Source organism: Trachypithecus francoisi, unplaced genomic scaffold, assembly GCF_009764315.1.
Source record: "Trachypithecus francoisi isolate TF-2019V2 unplaced genomic scaffold, Tfra_2.0 Contig01461, whole genome shotgun sequence".
NCBI classification, from domain to species: Eukaryota; Metazoa; Chordata; class Mammalia; order Primates; family Cercopithecidae; genus Trachypithecus; species Trachypithecus francoisi.
Genome location: NW_022681433.1, coordinates 2,489,238 through 2,512,395, shown reverse-complemented (window position 1 = coordinate 2,512,395; position 23,158 = coordinate 2,489,238). Strand labels below are relative to the sequence as shown.

The 23,158-nt window shown below is 38.3% G+C and overlaps 1 protein-coding gene and 1 non-coding gene across 5 annotated transcripts in view; both read right to left on the bottom strand.

The window, feature by feature from the left end:
- ELF1 (E74 like ETS transcription factor 1) overlaps positions 1-23,158 on the bottom strand; it is a 127,116-nt gene that overhangs the window by 56,355 nt on the left and 47,603 nt on the right. For 3 of the 4 annotated variants that reach the window (XR_004442721.1, XR_004442719.1, XM_033234304.1), the window contains exon 2: positions 2,169-2,465. Coding sequence is in view for 1 of the 4 variants with exons in the window: in XM_033234304.1 (XP_033090195.1) it covers positions 2,169-2,240 (72 nt within the window). In the remaining 3 variants the exon portion in view is untranslated. Of the gene's footprint in view, positions 1-2,168; positions 2,466-3,040; positions 3,186-23,158 lie in introns of those variants that run through there. The other variant, XR_004442720.1, reaches the window with a different exon arrangement.
- On the bottom strand, positions 12,900-13,006 carry LOC117098706. Its single transcript, XR_004443553.1, has one exon. It is a non-coding gene; the product is annotated as a U6 spliceosomal RNA (small nuclear RNA).

The window sequence follows — 23,158 nt, the reverse complement described above, 5'->3', positions numbered from 1 at the left end:
ATATAAAATATCATGAGTAAAAATCAAACTGGCTGAGTTCAAATTGCAGCTCTACTACTTACTGGCTGTATGATTCCAGGAAAGTGACTTAACCTCTTGATATCTCAATTTTCTCATTATAAAATGGGGATTCGTATTTACCTTATATGGTTAATACTTATAAAATAATACCTGCACATAGATTCATTTTTGTTAAACAAAAATAAATAACTTAAGAAAATACATATATGTACATGCTGATGTTAACCTAACAGTACCCTCTCCCTTTCCAAAAACATAAATAACCTCTGCAAAACAAACTAAGTGTATCATACACAGTAAGTGTATAAGTGTTGTTTTGCAAAACATTATTTTAGGCTATGCAGACACATATATGAATATGGTACCATACTGTAAAATTCACTTCTCATGTTCCAAAGAGTATCAAATCCACTATAACTAGAGCATATTAGTGAGTGGCTTAGGGCTTTGTCCTCTGTTGCTACATCCCAAGATCAAACCTCACCACATCAAGCCTGGCATGTATCACATCATCTTTCATTTAAGAGGGCTGCAGAGTAAACAGAGTTTCAAACCTTAATATGTGCACAAACATCCTGTCTTAAACCAAATTCAAAACACCTTTCTTCCTAAAATATCTTTTCTGTTGTCTCTAGATTAAATCCATATCACCATTAATATATTTTTAGTCGGCCGGGCGCGGTGGCTCAAGCCTGTAATCCCAGCACTTTGGCAGGCCGAGACGGGCGGATCACGAGGTCAGGAGATCGAGACCATCCTGGCTAACATGGTGAAACCCCATCTCTACTAAAAAAATACAAAAAACTAGCCGGGCGAGGTGGCGGGCGCCTGTAGTCCCAGCTACTTGGGAGGCTGAGGCAGGAGAATGGCGTAAACCCGGGAGGCGGAGCTTGCAGTGAGCCGAGATCCATCCGGCCACTGCACTCCAGCCTGGGCGACAGAGCGAGACTCCGTCTCAGAAAAAAAAAAAAAAAAAAAAAAAAAAATATATATATATATATATATATTTTTAGTCAAGACCAAGCAATCCTCTCCCCGAACCTTTTTTCCTCTCTAGCCAAACTCACCCTGATATTAAGGCAACTTAATCCAAATCCTCACCTTTTGTAGGTTTATTTATAAACTTTTTGTTCTGTCACTTCAATGGACAACACAGCTAAAAACATTTTTAATTTTATAAAAATCATTCAATTCACTCTGCCAAAAGTAAGAATTTTATTATTTGCAGTAACTATGTTTCCAGAATAAAGGCATTATATATTATAATTGGCCTATTAAAAAATTAGGTGTTTAGTATTAGGCTTATTTCAGTAATAAATCAACTTGAGGCTGGTTCTCAAAATATTTTTCCTAGTACCCTGCCTGAATCTCTCCAACATGTACACTAATTCTCCCATATCATATCTTACATTACCTATATAACTTGTTTAAAATGAAGTTACCTGTAAAGTCCCAAGAAACTTTAGCCTCGTTGCAGTTCTTTTGTGTGTGTGTGTGTGTTGTGGGGAGAGGGGAAGGAGACTAAAATTAATCTTAGATCCTTTACTCAGTATCTCCTAGATCTTTTTTATATACTGAAAACAGTAATTTGCACATCTTATAGAAATTCACTGAAAGACGATTTAGAAATTCTTCAGTTCAATTCCCTCATTCTGCAGATGATGAAATCTAGATCTAGAGAAGTTAAGTAATTTCCTCAGAGTCACATGCTTTGGACTGAAATGATGTATGATTATGGACCGCTAACGTTGTCTCATCTACTCGAAGAAGCAGCCCACGATTACAAACATTAATTAACCACATGCATTAAAAGGTAGTATATTCTCTGGAACTTTTCAAAGTACTTAAAAATAATTACTTAAGGCATTTAGTGTTAAGTAATTTTACACTAAATTTTACATTTTATAGAAAAACAAGCTAAACCCAAAGTTTTACTTCCTTGTTACCATATCAAAGCTAAGGAGAAGATTTATTCTTAATGAATTAACTGGTGCTTAAAACACAGTATCGTACTTCCTCCAAATATTTCATTTATAAATTTTCACTTTTAATAGTTTCTCATTGTCTTTTAAAGGAAATAATTTTCCGACATGAATAGAAAAATGATGATAAAATCATTAAAATGAAATCTTCTCTGGATCTCATACCTGTCGTTCATCCTCCATGACGTTACTAGCAAATTCAAATACTAGGTCGTTCTGTTGGACAACAGCGGCCATAATAAAGCATTCCCCTTAGATCCACATGAGAAAAATTCCAAACAGATTCACGTATCAGGCGGCAAAATCCAGTGACTGATTTGGGTAAAAAACCCTCAGCTCTGTCTGTGGAGTTACTGTACACCCAAGTTTTCTTCAGGGAAGGTGCTTCAATTTTCCTGGTTCATTGATATTCTAGTCAAATTGAGACAATTTTCCTGAAATTTTTCTCTCAAGCTTCTTGGCCTAAAAAACAAAAACGTAGATTAGTTATGAAAAAGCAATCAGCCACTCAGGATATAATAACTGATAGAGAGGGCGGTATCGCCGAAGCATTTTTTTCTTTATTAACGTTTTTAAATAAAATTGACATGACTAATGAACATACGCTGTTTTTAAAAAGTTACATATTTTCTTTGAAGAGTTTGCTCCTGCTAAGATCATCTCTCACTACTGAAAATTATGCCTCTCTCCCCCACTCTACAGTTAAACTACTGTTAAAGTACTCAATATTAAAAAAAAAAAAAGGTCAAAAACCCCAGCAATAATGAAGGTTGTAATCGCAATAAAGGATATATAAACAATTTCCTTCTTTTCACCAACTCAGCAAAGCACACACACAGAAACTGCTACCCCATGAGTAATTTCATAACATATATATTTTCACCTTTAATAGAGGATTTATATAAGGATTTAAAATCGAATACATTTAAAGTTTAGTAAGAACTATTTTTAAATCTGTTAAAAATAAGCAGAAATTAAAGCCCACTCTTTCTGTTCTTTAAAAAGGCTTCTGATAAGTAAAATGTTTTAAAAGTTACCATGCTTAAGCCTGTCTTCAGTGGCTTCTTTTTTAATGCACTGAAATGTGTCCTTATCTCTAGCATAGGCTTGCAAGCAACAGGAAGGAAACAGCACTTGACCACGTCATGGCAAATTAGAACATGCAAAGAGCTGCACTTTACAATAGTAGAAAAACAGAAACGCAACTTAGCAGTGAAAACAATTTCACAGCGAAGGGAGAAAGGCTTTTAAAATGTCTGCCAAAGATGTTTGCCTATTTAAAAAAAAAAAGTTATCAATACTAACAAAAGGAAAAAATTCTTCAGGTGTTTATCACAATCATTACATTTTCATCAAATGATTATGGCCATAAATGTGGCATAAAAAGAAAGATATAAAAAGAATCACATTAAATAACATCTAGTTCTTTGAATTAGCATTTACAGTTTTAATACAAACACTTTAAAAAAGAAGTTGACTCCAAGGAAAGGATGGCCAGTAATTTCCTAATAATTTTAAAGAGACAAGTCTGGGGATGAAGCTGACCTGGTGAATCAGTTTCCCTGAAAACGTAAATCCACCTAGTACATGCCAGCCAAATCCCTTAATCGACTTCCTAATTTCTGTAAAGCCAAGTCCCTGTGTGTTCTGGGCTTTTTTTTTTTTGAGACGGAGTCTTGCTCTGCCACCCAGGCTGGAGTGCAGTAGCCGGATCTCAGCTCACTGCAAGCTCCGCCTCCCGGGTTTACGCCATTCTCCTGCCTCAGCCTCCCTAGTAGCTGGGACTATAGGCGCCCGCCTCGTCGCCCGGCTAGTTTTTTTTTTGTATTTTTTAGTAGAGACGGGGTTTCACCGTATTAGCCAGGATGGTCTCGATCTCCTGACCTCGTGATCTGCCCGTCTCGGCCTCCCAAAGTGCTGGGATTACAGGCTTGAGCCACCGCGCCCGGCCATGTTCTGGGCTTTAAGGGCCATCATGGATGACTGTGATTTTCCTAGCAGGAAGTCAAAATAAAGTAAGAATTAAGAATTCAATTCAAGATGACATTTCTACTCACTACACTAAATTCCAAACCAGCAAATTTCCCACTCTCATCCACTCCCTTTTAACAGGAAGTTTAACTCCAACACTGGGAAAGTATTTTTAGCACATTCAGGTGGTTTTTAAGCAATGTGCCATATCTAGAAGAGGAAAAAAAAGTGTTTTGATCTAAATTGATCACAGATAGATAAATTTGGTCTTGTACCTATTATTATTTATAATACCTTTTTCCTTAATTATCCAACCAAATTCCCTATAGCAGACCTGCCTTATGTTCCCCCACACAAACTATTCAATCTTGCCTCTTTTCTCAACTTCTGTTATTTCCCATGCTTGCAACACACCCCCATTCAACTTGCCAGCATTCAATCCCATCTTTTCCATTCAATGCTCAAGCCCCATTTATTTCACAAAGCCTCCCAACATCTATGCCTCAAACTGTAAGGACTGCTCCCTTCAAAAACACAGCAATTACTGTCTGTAGAACCAATTTAGCATTAATTGTAGTACATTGTCTCACATTTGAAAACTGTGTTCCCTTAATTCAACTGAATACATGTTTGAGTGCCAATTATTTGCACGGCAATGTGTCAGTCACCAAGACAATTGAAGCAAAACCTCTCCTGAGGAAATAACCATTGTCTAAAATTTCTTCTGTACCTCCCAAACCTGTGTGCCCACAGTGATGACAAAAAGGATTATATTGATGACAAATACTGTTTTAAATACCTTATCAAGCCAGGCATGGTGGCTTACACCTGTAACACCAGAATTTGGGGAGGCTGGTGGGGAAGGAGTCACTTGAGACTAAGAGTTCGAGACCAGCCGGGGCAACATAGCAAGACCTCGTCTTTACAAAAAATAAAAAATTAGCTGGCTGTGTTGGTGTGTGTGCATTTGTGATCCTAGCTACTCAGGAGGGTGAGGCAGGAGGATTGCTTGAGCCCAGGAGTTCAAGGCTGTAGTGAGCCATGATTGCCACTGCACTCCAGCTTGCATTACAGAATAAGACTCTGTGTTCAATAAATAAATATTATTAGATATTTAAGCTATTTCTACAAATATCCTTTATTTAAAAAAGAATAACTGACGTACTCCTGATAAAGAGGAAACTATTATCATAAGTTTGAAAAACCAGAGTAAGAAAATATAACCAGAATCAAGGGATGTTTGCTGATATAGAAGTTTCTCTGTAAAAGATTAGGTTCCAGAAGGCTATTTCAAAATCCATTTGCTCATAAATGCAAAATGACATTGTGCCAATGGTCAGTGTGAATACATCTAGGTAAATTTAAGTTTCACTTTCTTTTCCACTGCTATCATGTACCTTTCCGTATCAGCACTTCCACACTGCTACTGTGCTTTAATAGTTGTCTTTCAGAAATCTAAAAAATCAGGATAAGTAATCAACATACCCACACCTTATAGTACACACTAACAACCAACAGTAATATATCAAAACTGAAATGGCTTCCCACAATCACCAAGCCACTTATTGCGGCAGAAAAAGACACCTTTGCTCAGGGATGTTGTTTTTGCTTATTTCTATAGAGAAGCCCATAAACTGAAAATGTGTAAGTAAAGAAAAGCATTTTACTGGCTTAATCATGTCTTTGATGCTCTGTCATCTTTCCTGCTCCTCTTCCTCTCCCCTGTGTACTTATATACCCTATGGTATCAACGTGATTCTTGAGAATACATTTTCTGATACCTGATCCAGAGGGAGCACCTAGAGATATTAAAGATTCTTACAATCTTTGATAACAAAGCCCAGGTATCTTACATTTCTTTCAGTAATAGACAAGACGGAAGATCTAAATCAGTGATTCCATTTTTGATTAGTAAATTGGGGTAGTCAAGTTCTCACAGTCTACAGGCAAAACAGAACTAAAACTAGAATTTTTGTTTCCTAAATCAGGACTTAAGCTATAACATACAGCCAGGCCTCTAAAATCCACCAAAGTCCTTTCTGCTATAACAGTTTATAACACAGATTAAGTAAATGCATATATCAAAAAATTTTTAAATTTCCATCTCTAGTTTCAGCTTTTGAGCTCCAAATCCAGTCACTAAACTATCAGATAAATATACATCAGTGCCCCTTGAAGTCAGTATGTAAAAAACATGTCTAAAACTAAATGCATCATCTAATTTCTCAAATACGCTCTTAGATGGAAAAAAAAATATGGCCACTCAGAAAAAAGGTTTCTGTTCTAACCCAACAAATTGAAAGGTCCTCAGGTTAATTTAAACAAGTTTTACATTTACCCATCCTTAATTATCTGTTATACCAGGAAGGACTTTGCTGTATTAATAGTTCTCAAACATGCTTTTTCAAAGTGTCAGTCTTTATAAAGTAACAAGAAAAAATGTAAGTGAAACTACTTCTTCTTCACACAGACATAAGCAGTCAAATTATCTGCATAGTTTTCAGAGGGCATCCAGGCAGACATCTACCAGATAATAAAAAAATCTCAGGCTGGCTCAGATGTCTCCTAATTGGGGCAAGACCATATTCTTATTCTCCAAGGAGACATGCTACAGGAATACTTAGCAACAAGGTTCCTAACCTCTCATCCCTAAAATAAGCTTTGGAGTTAAGGTAAAATGGTAACACAAAGCAGTTCAGAGAACAGGCTCTGGAGTCAGACTGCTTGGGTGGCAATCTTCTGCAGTGTGACCTTGGATCAGTTACTTGCTTGGTGTCTCAGTCTCCTCTTTCCGTAAAATAGGTATCAGTCTCAAGTTTCCTCCTTCTGTAAAATGGGTAAAGTAAGTAATACTAAAACCTAGAGCTGTTGTTGTATTAGATGCAAAAATGCATGTGCAGAATACCTGGCACATAACATGCACTGAGTTAACATTAGCTTCTTTAGCACTGTAAGTATTAGCAAGAGATATGTGACAGGTGCATGCTAGGTAACTAATAATTCCTTAAGTCTCATTTCTGTCCTCCCTGGAAGTCTCCATTACCACAGCTGTTCACCAGACTCCAAAAAAAAAACATTATAGCCCACTATCAACAAAAGTATAATTCTATTCCAGTGCTTAAAAGTTTGGCGTTTTTTTTTGTTTGTTTGTTTGTTTGTTTTTTGAGATGGAGTCTGGCTCTGTCTCCCAGGCTGGAGTGCAGTGGCTGGATCTCAGCTCACTGCAAGCTCCGCCTCCCGGGTTTACACCATTCTCCTGCCTCAGCCTCCCGAGTAGCTGGGACTACAGGCGCCTGCCACCTCACCCGGCTAGTTTTTTGTATTTTTAGTAGAGACGGGGTTTCACCGTGTTAGCCAGGATGGTCTCGATCTCCTGACCTCGTGATCCGCCCGTCTCGGCCTCCCAAAGTGCTGGGATTACAGGCTTGAGCCACCGCGCCTGGCCTAGTTTGGCGTTTTTTTAACAAATCCTGTTGCTTCAAGGCTAGGACTTCACTCTGTCTGGCAAGCCTCCCTAACACAGAGTCCCATTATGCCTCATTCCAAACAAAATGACTTCACTGATGGTGAACACAATACCCTCAGCCACACTACTAGCTACTATAACCAATTCAAATGGTTACTTGTTTAATTTATTATAGAAGATTTTAGGTACTAAAAAGACATATGATAGTCAAAATTGATCACTGATTGAATGTAAATTTAAGATTCCTTCAGAAAGGTTTTTAGACACAAGGATATTAAACCCATGAATTCATAAATATATTTTTAGAAAATCATTGCTCTCCTTTTAAGGTACTATGGTACCAAATGCTTATGGTGAAAATTAATAACTAGTCTGGTGCCATGGTTCATGCCTGTATCCCAGCACTTTGGGAGGCTGAGGCGGGTAAATGACCTGAGGTCAAGAGTTTGAGACCAGCCTGACCACGTGGCGAAACCCCATCCCTACCAAAAATACAAGAAAACTAGCCGGGCATGGTGGTGAGCACCTGTAATCCCAGCTACTTGGGAGGCTGACGCAGGAGAATTGCTTGAACCCGGGAGGAGGAAGTTGTGGTGAGTCAAGGCGCACCACTGTACTCTATCCTGGGCAACAGAGCAAGACTCTATCTCAAAAAAAAAAAAAAAAAGAAAACTAATATATAAAGAGAATCAGTCAAACAAGCAAAAAGGTTTTAGATTGGACAATTCTGGGATAAAGAAGGTGAAATATTCCAGCTTAAAGCAATGAGGTGGTTGAATAACTTCTCCAATAAAGTATGTAATTCAGACTGTGTGTCTGTTTATATACATATGCTATGTTTGTAGGTTGGCAGTATCTAAAAAACTGGAAAGCTACAGTAACTCTAGATACCAAGTAACTGAACAGAAAGAACTTTCACAAGATGTGGTAACCTAACGAAGGGCTCTTTTCAATATATACAGATAGCCATGATAAGAAATGCAGTATTTGGAAAGATCATTAGAAAAAATATAACAGAAATGAAAGAAAACAGAGTAAGAAAGTGAGAGAAGAGAAGTTATACAAAGTAGAAATGAGAAGCAAGCAATAAATCCATAATCTGTAATGAGTGAATTCCTGTGGGATGGACCATAGTTTGGCCTTTTAAAAAAATTTGTTTTCGGCCGGGCGCGGTGGCTCAAGCCTGTAATTCCAGAGCTTTGGGAGACCGAGATGGGCAGATCATGAGGTCAGGAGATCAAGACCATCCTGGCTAACACGGTGAAACCCCATCTCTACTAAAAAATACAAAAAACTAGCCGGGCGAGGTGGCGGGCACCTGTAGTCCCAGCTACTCGGGAGGCTGAGGCAGGAGAATGGCGTGAACCGGGAGGCGGAGCTTGCAGTGAGCTGAGATCTGGCCACTGCACTCCAGCCTGGGCGACAGAGCGAGATTCCCCCTCAAAAAAAAAAAAAAAATCTGTTTTCTATTATAATACAGTAGAATGCTCTATATTAGCTCCCAGCAGATATGAAGTCAGTGGTATGAAGATAAACTGCACACAGTCTTCCAAAGGTTGCCAAGTCTCAGTCTAAAAGGTGTGAAATCACAGGATATTAGAGCTGAAAAAGATCTAAGGATTACCTAGGACAACATATTCATCGAAAAGATAAGGAATTTAGGCCTAGAACATTCTGATGTGTCCAAGGACACACAGCTAGTTAGTGGCAAAGAAAGCAAGAAAAGCCCAGATTTCCTACTGGTATCTTTGTATCTATATTAATAGAACTTCATTAATATTTTTTCCATAGCAGAATATCTGGAAAAATAAGAAATCCCCTAGACAAATACTTAGCAAAAGCACCTTACCATACCCCAGTACAACTGTTAATTAAAATGCTTTTTATATATTATGCAACCTCTTGATACTTGGGATAAATCATTTTTCAACCATAATTTTAACTGAAACAACTGGTGCAGAGAGTTTGTAGATTTCCCTATTTACTGCTTTAAATCTTAAAGTTTTACTATCATTATCTCCCAAGTTTACTATATCATATCACCTTGCCTTACATTTTCACTCAGCCTAAAAAGTAAAAAGCAAACATATATATAGCCTTTTTAGAAGGCTACCACAACTTTGTAACTCATTAAAATACTTCAAAATAGATTTGTACTGACATTTTTCTTTCTAGTTATTTTTTTTTCTTTTTGAGACAGAGTCTTGCTCTATCGCTCACGCTGAAGTGCCGTGGCACGATCCTGGCTCACTGCCACTTCCTCCTGGATTCAAGCGATTCTCATGCCTCAGCCTCCCAAGTAGGTGGGACTACAGATGTGCACCACCACGTCTGGCTAAGTTTTGTAATTTCAGTAGAGGCGGTGTCTCACTATGTTGCCCAAGCTGGTCTTGAACTCCTGAGCTCAAGTGATTTGCCCACCTCAGCCTCCCAAAGTGCTGGGATTACAGGCATGAGTCACTGTGCCTAGCCTTTCTAGTTATTTTAAATACAGTATTGCTAGAATTTACATTAAAATACGTGAATATGGAAAAAACAAAAAAGAAACATCCCAAAATGTAGGTATAGTTAAGAAACTAGATTTGAACTTTCCCGAAAAAGACTAGTCATACTTTCTCAGTTCCTGCTTTCTCTAAACCAGGTACTCTACACACAAAATTGAAGGAAAAAAAACACAAGTTAATGTCACAAGGCAAACAAATCATTTCATTGCACTCAGTGTTCTCATAATTGAAAAAGAAAATGTTTCTATACCCCAACTTTTCATTTAATTTTTTTCAAATATCAACAAATTTAAGAAAGTTGAGAAAATGTTTAAAACTATATTTTTGCAATCTAAACAGGTACCATGTATTTACTATGAATATATTTTAGGTAGCTATGCAAGATAGTTACTTAAAATTAAGCACTTTTATTTTTTAATTAATTTTTTTCATTGTTGAATTCTTTATTAATTCAAAACATTTTAAGTCAGTGTAACGCACATGCATTTTACAATAACATCCATAGATTTCCACAATATGGTAAAATGAAAACAGCTCTATTTTGATTTACTTTGAAAACTCAAAGAAAGCTACCTAGTTTGAGACTTCTGAATTTTTTTACATTACTGTTATGCTCAAATTCTACTACATGGTGAAAATTCTAGCATTTTCCAGAAGTATGTTATTGTACATAGGTAAAATGATAAAATTGATTCTAGGAAAGGGGAATTAAAAAAACCAAAAACTTAAATTGGAGGAAACATAATCTGGATTATCTATTTAATTTATGAGTACCCACTGTTATTCTGGTGTTGCAAAATAACCAAGTGTGGTGCCTCTTAAGCTGTATTCATGCACTCAAAACTTCTTTATTGTCCACAAATAAGTATTGGTGGAGTACAATATATGGATATAGATTAAGTATGATGAACATGGTAGTAAAAAATTATACATATTTGATACATCATTTTACAAAACCAGACACATTATTTAGCAAACATTTAAAAATCATATACAAGAAACATATTTATGACAAACTGGTTAAAGCCGGCGGGAAATACATCAGGCCTTTTACATTATTTCAATATTCAGTGTTCATTGGTTAGTGGAGGGCAATGTAGAAATGCACTAAGCAAAATGGCCAGTTTAAATTTAAGTTACCTCTTATGACAATTAGTAAGACTAAGATATTTAATGTTGAAAATATACGGAGGACTATTGTAATTATTTACGCAGATAGTTCAAGGGAAAAATTCACTTTCACCTCTATTAGGTGAATATTCAGGCTAAGACTTTTGGAGTTTTATTTTTCTACTTTACTGTATTTTCTTTATAGCATTTATTAGTAATCACTTAATGGAACCTAATATTAGGGTTGAAGAATCTGCTCAGAATTTGTTTAGCTCAGTGTAAATGTCCAGAAAATTTACCTTCAATATAATCTCTTTAAAAATGTATTACTTTGGCCGGGTGCAGTGGCTCAAAGTTGTAATCCCAGCACTTTGGGAGGCTGAGGCAGGTGGAATGCCTAAGCTCAGGAGTTCGAGACCAGCCTGAGCAACAGAGTAAAATCCTGTCTCTAATAAAAATACAAAAATTAGCTGGGCTTGGTAGAGTGTGCCTATAGTCCCAGCTACTCAGGAGGCTGAAGCAGGAGAATCGCTTGAACCTGGGAGACGGAGGTTGCAGTGAGCCAAGATTGCGTCACTGCACTCCAGCCTGCAGACAGAGCGATACTCCATCTCAAAAACAAACAAAAACAAACAAACAAAAAAGTGTTACTTTACAATGGAGAAACATAATAGATGCTAACTCAGGTAAGTGATCAAGGTTAACATCAACAGCTAAGAGTAGCCTAAAGTTTGAGAAACTGTCACAGCTAAGAGGAATCCTGATGATGGCATGTACCTTTGATATCATGTGATAAGCATGGCACTTTACCTTTGTGTTCTTCCAAAAACCAAACCCGTGTCTAGTCATGAGAAAAACATCATGAAATGAAAGAAAACAGAGGGACATTCCACAAAATACCAGTTTATTTCTCAAAACTGTCATCAAAAACAAGGAAAGTTTCAGAAACTGTCACAACTAAGAGAAGCCTAAGGAAACATGACAACTAAATGCAATGTGGTATCCTGAATGGGATCCTGGGACAGAAAATGGACATTCGGTTAAAAACTAAGGAAATCTGAATAAAGTATGAACTTAATGACCAATATTGGTTCATTAATTTTGACACATGTCCCACAGGTCTCTACGGGTATTTGCAGTTTTTCTGTAAATATAAAACTACTCTAAAATTAAAGGTTTTGTGGACACATTACTATTTAAAATTTTATTTTTATTTTCAACATTTATATTTTTTCTTAGAGTCAGGGTCTCACTTTGTTGCACAGACAGGTCTGGAACTCCTGGGCTCAAGTGATCCTCTCGCCTTAGCCTCCCAAAGTGCTGGGGTTACAGGCATGAGCCACCATGCCCGGCCCATTACTACCTTTTATTTATTTATTTATTTTATTATTATTATACTTTAAGTTCTAGGGTACATGTGCATAACATGCAGGTTTGTTACATATGTATACTTGTGCCATGTTGGTGTGCTGCACCCATCAACTCATCAGCACCCATCAACTCGTCATTTATATCATGTATAACTCCCAATGCAATCCCTTCCCCCTCCCCCCTCCCCATGATAGGCCCCGGTGTGTGATGTTCCCCTTCCCGAGTCCAAGTGATCTCATTGTTCAGTTCCCACCTATGAGTGAGAACATGCGGTGTTTGGTTTTCTGTTCTTGTGATCGTTTGCTAAGAATGATGGTTTCCAGCTGCATCCATGTCCCTACAAAGGATACAAACTCATCCTTTTTTATGGCTGCATAGTATTCCATGGTGTATATGTGCCACATTTTCTTAATCCAGTCTGTCACAGATGGACATTTGGGTTGATTCCAAGTCTTTGCTATTGTGAATAGTGCCAAAAATATGGAACGCTTCACGAATTTGCATGTCATCCTTGCACAGGGGCCATGCTAATCTTCTCTGTATTGTTCCAATTTTAGTATATATGCTGCCGAAGCGAGCACTACTACCTTTTATTAAGTTTTTATTTTCATTGTAAAATTGTTAAAGAAAATCATACTACCTTAATATTAAAAAGTGTTTTCTAATTGTCAATCTCTTATATCTTAGTCTTAGGCCTATAACTCATTTATATATTTAGCAAATAACTTGGTATTATTTCTGTCCTTGGGAATGTTGTTTTTATTTCCTTTGGAAATAAAATTTTCAAATGATTTATCTTATTTAAACTTTAATTTTAACCTACAATTGCATATCTATCTATCTATCTATCTATCTATCTATCTATCTCATTCAGAAACATTTCTATAGATTTGAGGTGATGGTGAACTGAAAGAAGTGATTTGGGATCATAAGCAAAGCAATAATACTGATACAGTGTTCCATCTTAAAATATGATTGCATGTTTTGATGAATAGCTACATCAGATGTTTAATGTATGTTTTGGAAAAAAATAGGGGAAAGTGCATTAAAATGACATTTAATACAAGCATAAAATAACTATTCAGTTGAAGAACTTTGATAAAATAATGTCATATTTTATTCTTTCCATGTTTGTTTTATTTAATGCTCATAGCCATCCTGATAATTAAGTATATTTGTCATTTGCAGATGAGAAAATGAACTCAGAGAAGATAAATGATTTGTCCAAAGTCACCTGAGACAGAAATGTAACTTGAAATCAGATTTGTAATTTTAAGTTCCTGATGTGTTTACACTATGTTCCCTAAGTGCATCTGTGGACACACATTTCCTTTAGTAAGCACTGTATGTAGCACTCTTTTAATACAGCAATAAGAGCTAGATCTTTAGAAAGGAAATGTATCTAAGCTTAGGACAGAAACACAATCTGTTTATCATTCTAAAATGTTTATTTCTAACTGTTTAAAAGCTGTAATGCAGTGATAGCAGTTAGGTATAAGTCAACAGTTTTAAAATCCTAAAATTTCTGAAATGAGATTTAATATGAGAAATAATGAAGGAAGAATGAATTTCACATTGCACGTATGACATATTTTAAAATATTACATTTGGTTATTGTCATCAATGCTTGATAGTGTTCCTTTTCCCTACTCGTCTTAAGAGCTTTGTCATAGGAATAAAATCAGTTCCCAAACTGGGACCTTCTATCAGTTGGGGCAACATTTCGCCTTTTGTAGTATTTTCATTAGAGTCAAAGTCTTGAACATCCCCTTGAATTCATCTGAAACAGTGTCACTTGGGGCTGGAGAGGACTATACCTGTGAGGATTAGGATCCAACAGATTTCTATTGATCATCTCGCTAACTCGAGAATTCTCTAACTCGAGAATCAAGACTGACCTCTTTTGGTGATAGTATAGAAATGTAATCTTCATTTATCATTCTAGCCTTCTCTCTTTTCTTTGATTACTTTTTTGTTCTGTTCTTTCTTTAAGTCTTCACAGGCAAACCAGAAAAGTAGGTTCTCTTTGCTGTATTCTGTTCAGAGGAACTCTCTGAAAAGGTGTCTTCCTACTGGGGCCTTCATCATCTTGTCAAAATTTTGAGACCAGGGCAAGACTTCCTCTGCAGTGGGGTTTTGGCATTCCTCTAAGACCTGGATACTCTCCGTTTTCGTAGTGTGTATGGTTATTCCTGCATTTTCCCCTCTTTCTTCATTCCTAACAGTGAGGCAGGAACAGCTGAAACAACAGCACCAACGAAAGCAACAGATGTTGTTGAGCCTTTGGTTTCCAGGTGCCTGAGACACAGCAGGTGTTCCTTCATTTGGGACTGCTGCCTTTTTCACATTTCAGCTACTTCAGGACCCAACTGGCCAGTTGCCTGGAGGTGTGGGCAGCGCACCAATGGGTCCAGGGGTAGCAGGGCTGGGCGGCTCAGTCCTCTAGTGGAGCTGCTTTGCTACTATCCGCCCAACTGAAGCACCCAGTGGGCGAGAAGCTAATTTATATTTATTTTTTAGAGACAGAGTCTCACTGTTGCCCAGGCTGGAGTGCAGTGGCATGATCCTTGCTCACTATGGCCTCAAACTCCTGGCCTCAAGCGATCCTCCTGCTTCAGCCTCCTGAGTAGCTGGGGCTATAGGTATGTACTACCATACCTGGGTAATTTTTTATAATTTCTTTTGTAGAGAAGGGGTCTCACCATCTTGTCGAAGCTGATCTCAAACTTCTGAGCTCAAGCAATCCTCCCACCTAGGCCTCCCAAAGTGCTGGGATTATAGGCATGAACCACTGCACCTGGCAGGGTTCTTTAATTTAAATTAGGCATTTTTTAATTGAGGGGGAGTAAGCAGAGGGAAGTGCCCAGGATGTTATCAAAAGTATAGTTTTATTTTTATGTAAATAAAGCACAAATCGATGTTTTTTTGTATAGGATATCTCAGTCCAACTTCTGGTGATTTAAACAAACCTGAAACAGGTTTTGGCAACTTGATCAAGGTCACCTTAGCTTCAACCATGCTAATAATAAAATATATATATATATATGATGAAACTAAACAGACTGATTTCTCTATGTGTTTGCCTTTTTGCTGACAACCAGGTGAACAGTTCCAGGACTCTTAAGGCAGGGCCACAATTACTCACTACCCAAACCTGAAATTCCAGTTCTTTCACATAGTTCTTCACTTCCCATCATCGGCCACTTGGACTAACCTGGTATCAGAATACACTGATATCAACCAGGGCAGCATTTATAGCACCCTGCAAAACAGCCAAACAGACTGAATACCTAGACCTGTCCATACCTGTGGTCTCAAGTTTAACTCTTTTTTTGAGCATGTTCTGAAAACAAAGAGAATTCAAAATCAAAAGAGAAATATCAGCCAGGTGTAGTGGCTCATGCCTATAATCCCAGGACTTTGGGAAGCCCAGGAGGGCAGATCACTTGAGGTCAGGACTTCAAGACCAGCCTGGCCTACATGGTGAAACCTCTTCTCTACTAAAAATACAAAAATTACCCAGGTGTGTTGGGCGAATGCCTGTAATCCCAGGTACTTGGAGGCTAAGGCACGAGAATCACTTGAACCCGGGAGGTGGAGATTGCAGTGAGCTGAGATGGCACCACTGCCTTCCAGCCTGGGTGACAGAGCAAGATTCAGTCTCAAAAATAATGAAATCAACAAACAAGAGAAATATCTAACAGTTATGAGATACTGTTTTAATTCTGTTCATTAAAAAGAAAACATAAACATGCTAAAACATCTTTATCAGCAAAACCTGTTCAGGCAGTTAAATCTCTCTACAATAAGCAAGATTTAACTTGCAAGGAAATTGTTTCATTTCTGTGACCCTTTATTCTCCCAGTTAATATTTTCATTTTCTTAGAAAAGACATGCTCTAGTGCACGGGTTCCCCCATCTGAGAATACAGCAGATTCCCATTAGTAACTGTTTCATGCTGGCACTGATTAGGGGTGAAAAGCCAGGGATATGTTGTTTCAAAGTTCCTCAGGAGATTTTGCTACATGACACGCCTCCCCCACCTCCAATTCCTACACAGCATAACTCTCTTCTGGTAGAAACTGTATTCTGTTATAAAAAGTTTCACTCTTAAAGGGAGGCACACCAACAACTGAAAGCAAGATTTAAAGGTCATCTAAATCACTTCATGCTCATTATTAGGTGATATGCTCTTTCACATATTTATTTGATCGGCCCTTACTACCTCTATTCTAGCCCCACTCCAGTGGCTCTTCAGCCTGGAGTAGGAGTCATTCAGCAAAAGTGAAAATATGCTCAACTTACTTCTCTGACAAGTAGTTAATAGCTTCCATCGCCTACAGGCAAAACTCCAAATCTACTAACAATGCTAAAATAGCTCCTCGTGATGTGGAAGGTATGAGGAAACGGTAGTCAGATGTGTAAGACAGGATGTCTGAATACCTGCACTGGAGAAGTGAACGGAAATATTCTATGGATCAAGCTTAAAAGTACACCTATAACCTATAGTAATCAAGACAGTGAGATGCCAGTGAAAAGAACAAAATAGATCAATGAAACAGAAGAGAGAGCACGGATAATGGCACCACATAAATATAGTCAACCATCTTTGTCAAAGGACAAAGGCATTACAATTAAAAAAAGACAGTTTTTCAATCAACAGTGGTAGAAAAACTGGATATCCACATACAAAAATAATAATAATAATAATCTAGACACAGACCTTATACCCTTCACAAATATTAACTCAAAATGGATCGCACACCTAATATATAGCATAGGATAAAAATCTAGATGAACATGAGTTTGGTGATGACTTTTTATAGATACCAAATGCAGGACTCATCAAAGAAAGAATTTGTAAGCTGAACTTCATTAAAATTAAAAATTTTTGCTCTGTGAAAGACAATGTCAACAGAATGAAAAGACAAACCACAGATTAAAGGACTATTATCTAAAATATGCAAGGACCTCTCAAAACTCAGAGAAAATAGCCTGATTTTAAAACGGGCCAAAGACCTTAACAGACACCTCAGCAAAGAACGTATACAGATTAGCATATGAAAAGAAGCCCCACGTCATGTGTCACCGGGGAAATGCAAACTAAAATGACAATGAGGTGTCACTACAAACCTATTAGAATGGCCAAAATCCAAAACACTGACAACACCAAAAGCTGGCAAGGATGTGGAACAACAGGAATTCTCATTCACTGCTGGTAGGAATGGAAAATGGTACACTTTGGAAGACAGTTTGGCAGTCTCTTACAAAACTAAACACACTCTTACACCATAGAGCTGTGCTCCTTGGTATTTACCCGAAGGAAGTAAAAACTTATGTCCACAGAAAACCTGCACGTGGGTGTTTATAGCACCTTTATTCGTAATTGCCAAAGCTTGTAAGCAACCAAGATGTCCTTCAGTAGGTGAATTAATAAACTGTAGTGCATCCACATAATGAAATATTATTCAGCACTAAAGAGAAATAAGCTATCAAGCCACAAAAAGACATGTGGAAACTTAAACGCTTATTACTAAGTGACATTTGCCCAAACTCGTAAAATGTACACCATCACAAGTGAACCCTCATGTAAACTATGAACTTCAAGTGACAAAGTGTCAGTGTAGGTTCATCAGCTGTAACAAGTGCACTGCTCTGGTGCAGGTGCTGATTAGCGAGAGGCTGATAATGGGGAGGTTATGCATGTGCAGCGGCAGGAGGTATATGGGAAATATTTGTACTTTCCTCTCAATTTTACTGTGAATCTAAAATGGCTCTAAAAAATAAAGTCTTTTTTTTTTTTAAGTATAGCTCCAACACAATTTTAATACTCTTCACTACCATCTCAAAACAACATTCCAGCATTTCTGCATTTTATAGTTCCCCCACTTCCCCATCCCACTATTAAAGAAGCCGAAGTCAGCCCTGCCTTAATCCCACCAAGAACCCAATATATACTACCTCTTTCCAGGCTTTCTGTCTGTACTCACTGCCACGGAATCCAGACCTTTCCAACTATTCTCTGACAATCACAACCTTTTGTTCCTGTGACATTTTAGGATCCTCTTTCAAGTTACAGTGCAACCATGTTTAAGGACGTAATCTCCAGGGAAATCATTTCCATCTTTTCCCAAGTTACCAACACACTTGTGACTTTAAGATTCCTTGTGCACAAAACTTCCTGCTCCCCGTGTGTGTGAAAAAAAAAGACAATGTCAACAGAATGAAAAGACAAGAAAAAGACAACAGAAAAAAAAGACAATGTCAACAGAATGAAAAGACAAACCACAGATTAAAGGACTGTTATCTAAAATATGCAAAATATGCAAGGACCTCTCAAAACTCAGAGAAAATAGCCTGATTTTAAAACGGGCCAAAGATCTTAACAGACACCTCACAAACACCTGAATGATCTTTTTTCACAGTCTACCTCTTTTCTTCTTCATTTATTATTTCAATCTTTTTTTTCATTTGAGACAGAGTCTTGCTCTGTTGCCCAGGCTGGAGTGCAGTGGCGCAATCTCGGCTCACTGCAACCTCCGCCTCCCACGTTCAAGTGATTCTTCTGCCTCTGCCTCCCGAATAACTGGGACTACAGGCATCTGCCACCACGCAGGGCTAATTTTTGTATTTTTAGTAGAGATGACGTTTCACCACATTGGCCAGGCTGGTCTTGAACTCCTGACCTTATAATCCATCTGCCTCAGCCTCCCAAAGTGCTGGAATTACAGGTGTGAGCTACCATGCCCAGCCATCTTTTTTCTTTTTTTTTTTAAGAGATGGGGTCTTGATATGTTCCCCAGGCTGGGCTCAAACTCCCAGGCTCAAGCGTTCCTCCCACCTTGGCCTCCCAAAGTGCTGGGATTACAGGTGTGAGCCACCATGCCCAATATCCTCTTTTCTTCTTTAAATTACATAAAACGATTTTAAATCAGCTTAGATATCATCAAAAGAGTTCTGATGTTTCATGTCAGGATCTTTAAAATGAGATTCTTCCTACAATCATCTTTGCAACTGTCTGGCAATCACCTAAGTTTCTAAACTCAAATGAACCCAAAAAACAAGAAGCAGGCCAGGTGTAGTGGCTCATGTACATAATCCTAGCACTTTGGGAGGCCAAGTGGTCAGATCATTTGAGCCCAGGAGTTTGAGATCAGCCTGGGCAAAAAGGTGAAACCTCATCTCTACAAAAATACAAAAATTAGCTGGGTGTGGTGGTGTGAGCCTGCAGTCTCAGCTGACTCGTGAGGTTGAGGCGGGAGGATCACTTCAGCCTAGGAGGTGGAGGTTGCAGTGAGATGAGATAGCATCACTGTACTCCAGCAGGGAAGACAGAGGGACCCTGTCTCAAAAAACCAAAACAAAAGAAGCAGCAAAACCACAAGATGAGAAATGAAAATATGGAAGGCCATGGGCTTAGTACTGTAAGATATACACAGTCATTTGCCACATAACATTCTGGTGAACAATGGAGCAGATAAACAACAGTAGTCCCCTAAGATGGTAATACCATGGTTTTACTGCTTTTCTGTGTTTGTTTAAATACACAAATACTTGCCATTGTGTTAAATTACCTATATTCTTCAGTACAGTAACATACTGTACAGGTTTGTACCTTAGGAGCAACAGGCTATACCATATAGCCTAGGCATGCAGTAGGCTATACCATTTAGCTTTGTGTAGGTACATTCTGTGTTTTTTTGCAAAAGGATGAAATCATCTAATGATTCATTTCTCAGAATGTATCCCAGTCATTAACTGATGTATGCCTGTATTTGGTATTTACAAATTATACATTAACTTTATATTTAACTATTGTACAAATCTTAGAAGCAAACTTTAAATACAATTAGTAAGTAAAACATATACAGAATAAAGATTTAGACCTTCCCCATTCATAATATAATTTCTCAATCAATTTTTAAATCAGTTGAATCCATTATGGTTACTGTTAACTAAAGTGCATCAAATACCCTGGCATTAGGTTTTCTCTAAAAGGAAACTCTTTTATGGAGGCCAAGGCAGACAGATCACTTGAGGCCAGGAGTTCAAGACCAGCCTGGCCAACATGGTAAAGTCCTACCTCTACTAAAAAATACAAAAATTAGCCGTGCATGGTGGTGCACACACGTAGTCCCAGGTACTCGGAAAGCTGAGGCACTTCAGGCTGGGCAACAGAGCAAAACTCCGTCTCAAAAACAAACAAAAAAAAGGAATAGTTTAGTTATGCTTATGTGATGCATCCAGAACTAATCAAAAGATCCCAAATATCTAATTTTAGAGGCACCTGTGCTATTATTGATGGAGTTCGTGGTAAAATGTTGTTAAGTATTTATTCAATTTCCCCTAGGCTCAGCACTGTGGAAAATGTACAAAGATAATGCATGGCCCTTGTTCCCATGAAATTTACTATCTAGTGCAGAAAACAAGACCAAGAGAAGTAACTAAATGCCACAAGGTTGTATTAAGTGCTAATAAAGCTGGTCAGTACTGCAGTATTTTAGAAGAGGAGATGGTCAAACAGGTAAAGAAAACACTTCACAGATAATGTGGGAACTAAACTGAACCTCAGAAGGAAGGCAGGAGTTGGAGAGACTAAAGGGGAAAGGAAAAGATAGTAAAATACATCGTATGTGTGTGTGCCTGCATATGTGAATGCCAACACAAAAGAACGCAGAGACTCAAAAATGACCAAAGTTTAGAGCTACTTAACAGCCTGATAAGAGCTAAGAGTTCACAAGGGGAAATAGAAAGTCAGGCAGTAAAATTTAGGCATGATTTGAGAAGAAGTAAAAAAGTTCCTGGAGGTTATCAAACTGGGTTGCAACAGCAGATGATGGTCTATGACTACAAAGCCCAATGCAAGTCTTGTAAGTGGGATGTCGCAACCACCATCCAAAAACGATGAGGACAGTTTAAACAGACATTCCACAGCTTGACTGCTACATTGAAAACTTCCCATCACCAATGTGTATACTGCCCTCCTTAAATTCTTCATTAATTACTTAAAATAGAGATTCTCAACCATGGTTTTTATTCTGCTCAGGGTGTGGCAAAACTTTTTTTTTTTTTTTTGAGACAGAGTCTCGCTCTGTCGCCCAGCTGGAGTGCAGTGGCTGGATCTCAGCTCACTGCAAGCTCTGCCTCCCGGGTTTATGCCATTCTCTTGCCTCAGCCTCCCGAGTAGCTGGGACTACAGGCACCCGCCACCTCGCCGGGCTGGTTTTTTGTATTTTTTAGTAGAGACGGGGTTTCACCATGTTAGCCAGGATGGTCTCGATCTCCTGACCTCGTGATCCGCCCGTCTCGGCCTCCCAAAGTGCTGGGATTACAGGCTTGAGCCACCGCGCCCGGCCAAAACTCTTTAAATCACTTAATTTACTCCATGTTTTTGTTCTTCACCTAAGAATTGGAAGAGGGGAGAAATAGGAAAATAAGATTTTCGAAAACGTATGACTACTTACCACATAATCTTTCTTACTATTCAACTGAACATCAAAACTACCCATCATTGGGGCCGGGCGCGGTGGCTCAAGCCTGTAATCCCAGCACTTTGGGAGGCCGAGACGGGCGGATCACAAGGTCAGGAGATCGAGACCATCCTGGCTAACACGGTGAAACCCCGTCTCTACCAAAAAATATAAAAAACTAGCCGGGCGAGGTGGCGGGCGCTTGTAGTCCCAGCTACTCGGGAGGCTGAGGCAGGAGAATGGCGTAAACCCGGGAGGCGGAGCTTGCAGTGAGCTGAGATCCGGCCACTGCACTCCAGCCTGGGCGACAGAGCGAGACTCCGTCTCAAAAAAAAAAAAAAAAAAACAAAAAAAAAACAAAAAAAAACTACCCATCATTCACTTGAACACCAGTTTAACTTTAAAATATATGAACTGCTGCATCTTTGGATGACTGTATCTTGTCAGTATTAAGTATTTTGAATAGATGATGCTGACTTAGTTATTCAGTGAAGAAAGATGTGATATAAATAACAGATCCACCTTTCTTTGTCACTGAAATAGAGACTGCTATCACCAGCATTCACAAAATCTTCGTTTTCTTACAAGGTGACATTCAGAAGATGCTTCTGTAAAAATAATTAGTTGACCAAATGAGGCTGCATTGAACCTGGCTTTTTTTTTTTTTTTTTTTTGAGATAGAGTCTCACTCTGTTTGCCAGGCTAAAGCACAGTATCACTATCTACAGCAATTCTCCTGCTGCCTCAGCCTCTAGAGTAGCTGGAACTACAGGCACGCCACCACACCTGGCTAGTTTTTGTATTTTTAGTCGAGACAGGGTTTCGCCACGTTGGCCAGGCTGGTCTTGAACTCCTGACCTTAACTGATCCGCTTGCCTTGGCCTTCCAAAGTGCTGGGATTACAGGCGTGAGCCACCATGCCAGGCCGAACCACCACGCCAGGCCGAACCTGAGTGTTTATTAGAGTTGTTTTCTGCTTTACAGCTTTGTTGTACTCTTGGAAAGTTCAAGAATTCAAAGTTGTCTCAGTAGATGTAATGGGCACTTACCAGATTAAAAAAAAAAAAAAACTATAAAGACACATTCAGGAATTGTACAATATCACAATAAGGTTTATTTATATTATTTGCTAGCAATACCTAATGTCTAGTAAGTTCTTTGTGGTTTACAAAGTAAAACATATACAGTATACTGTTTTTTATTTAATCCTTAAACATCTCTAATAACTACTGAAATCTCTGCATAGATACAAAAATCTGACAT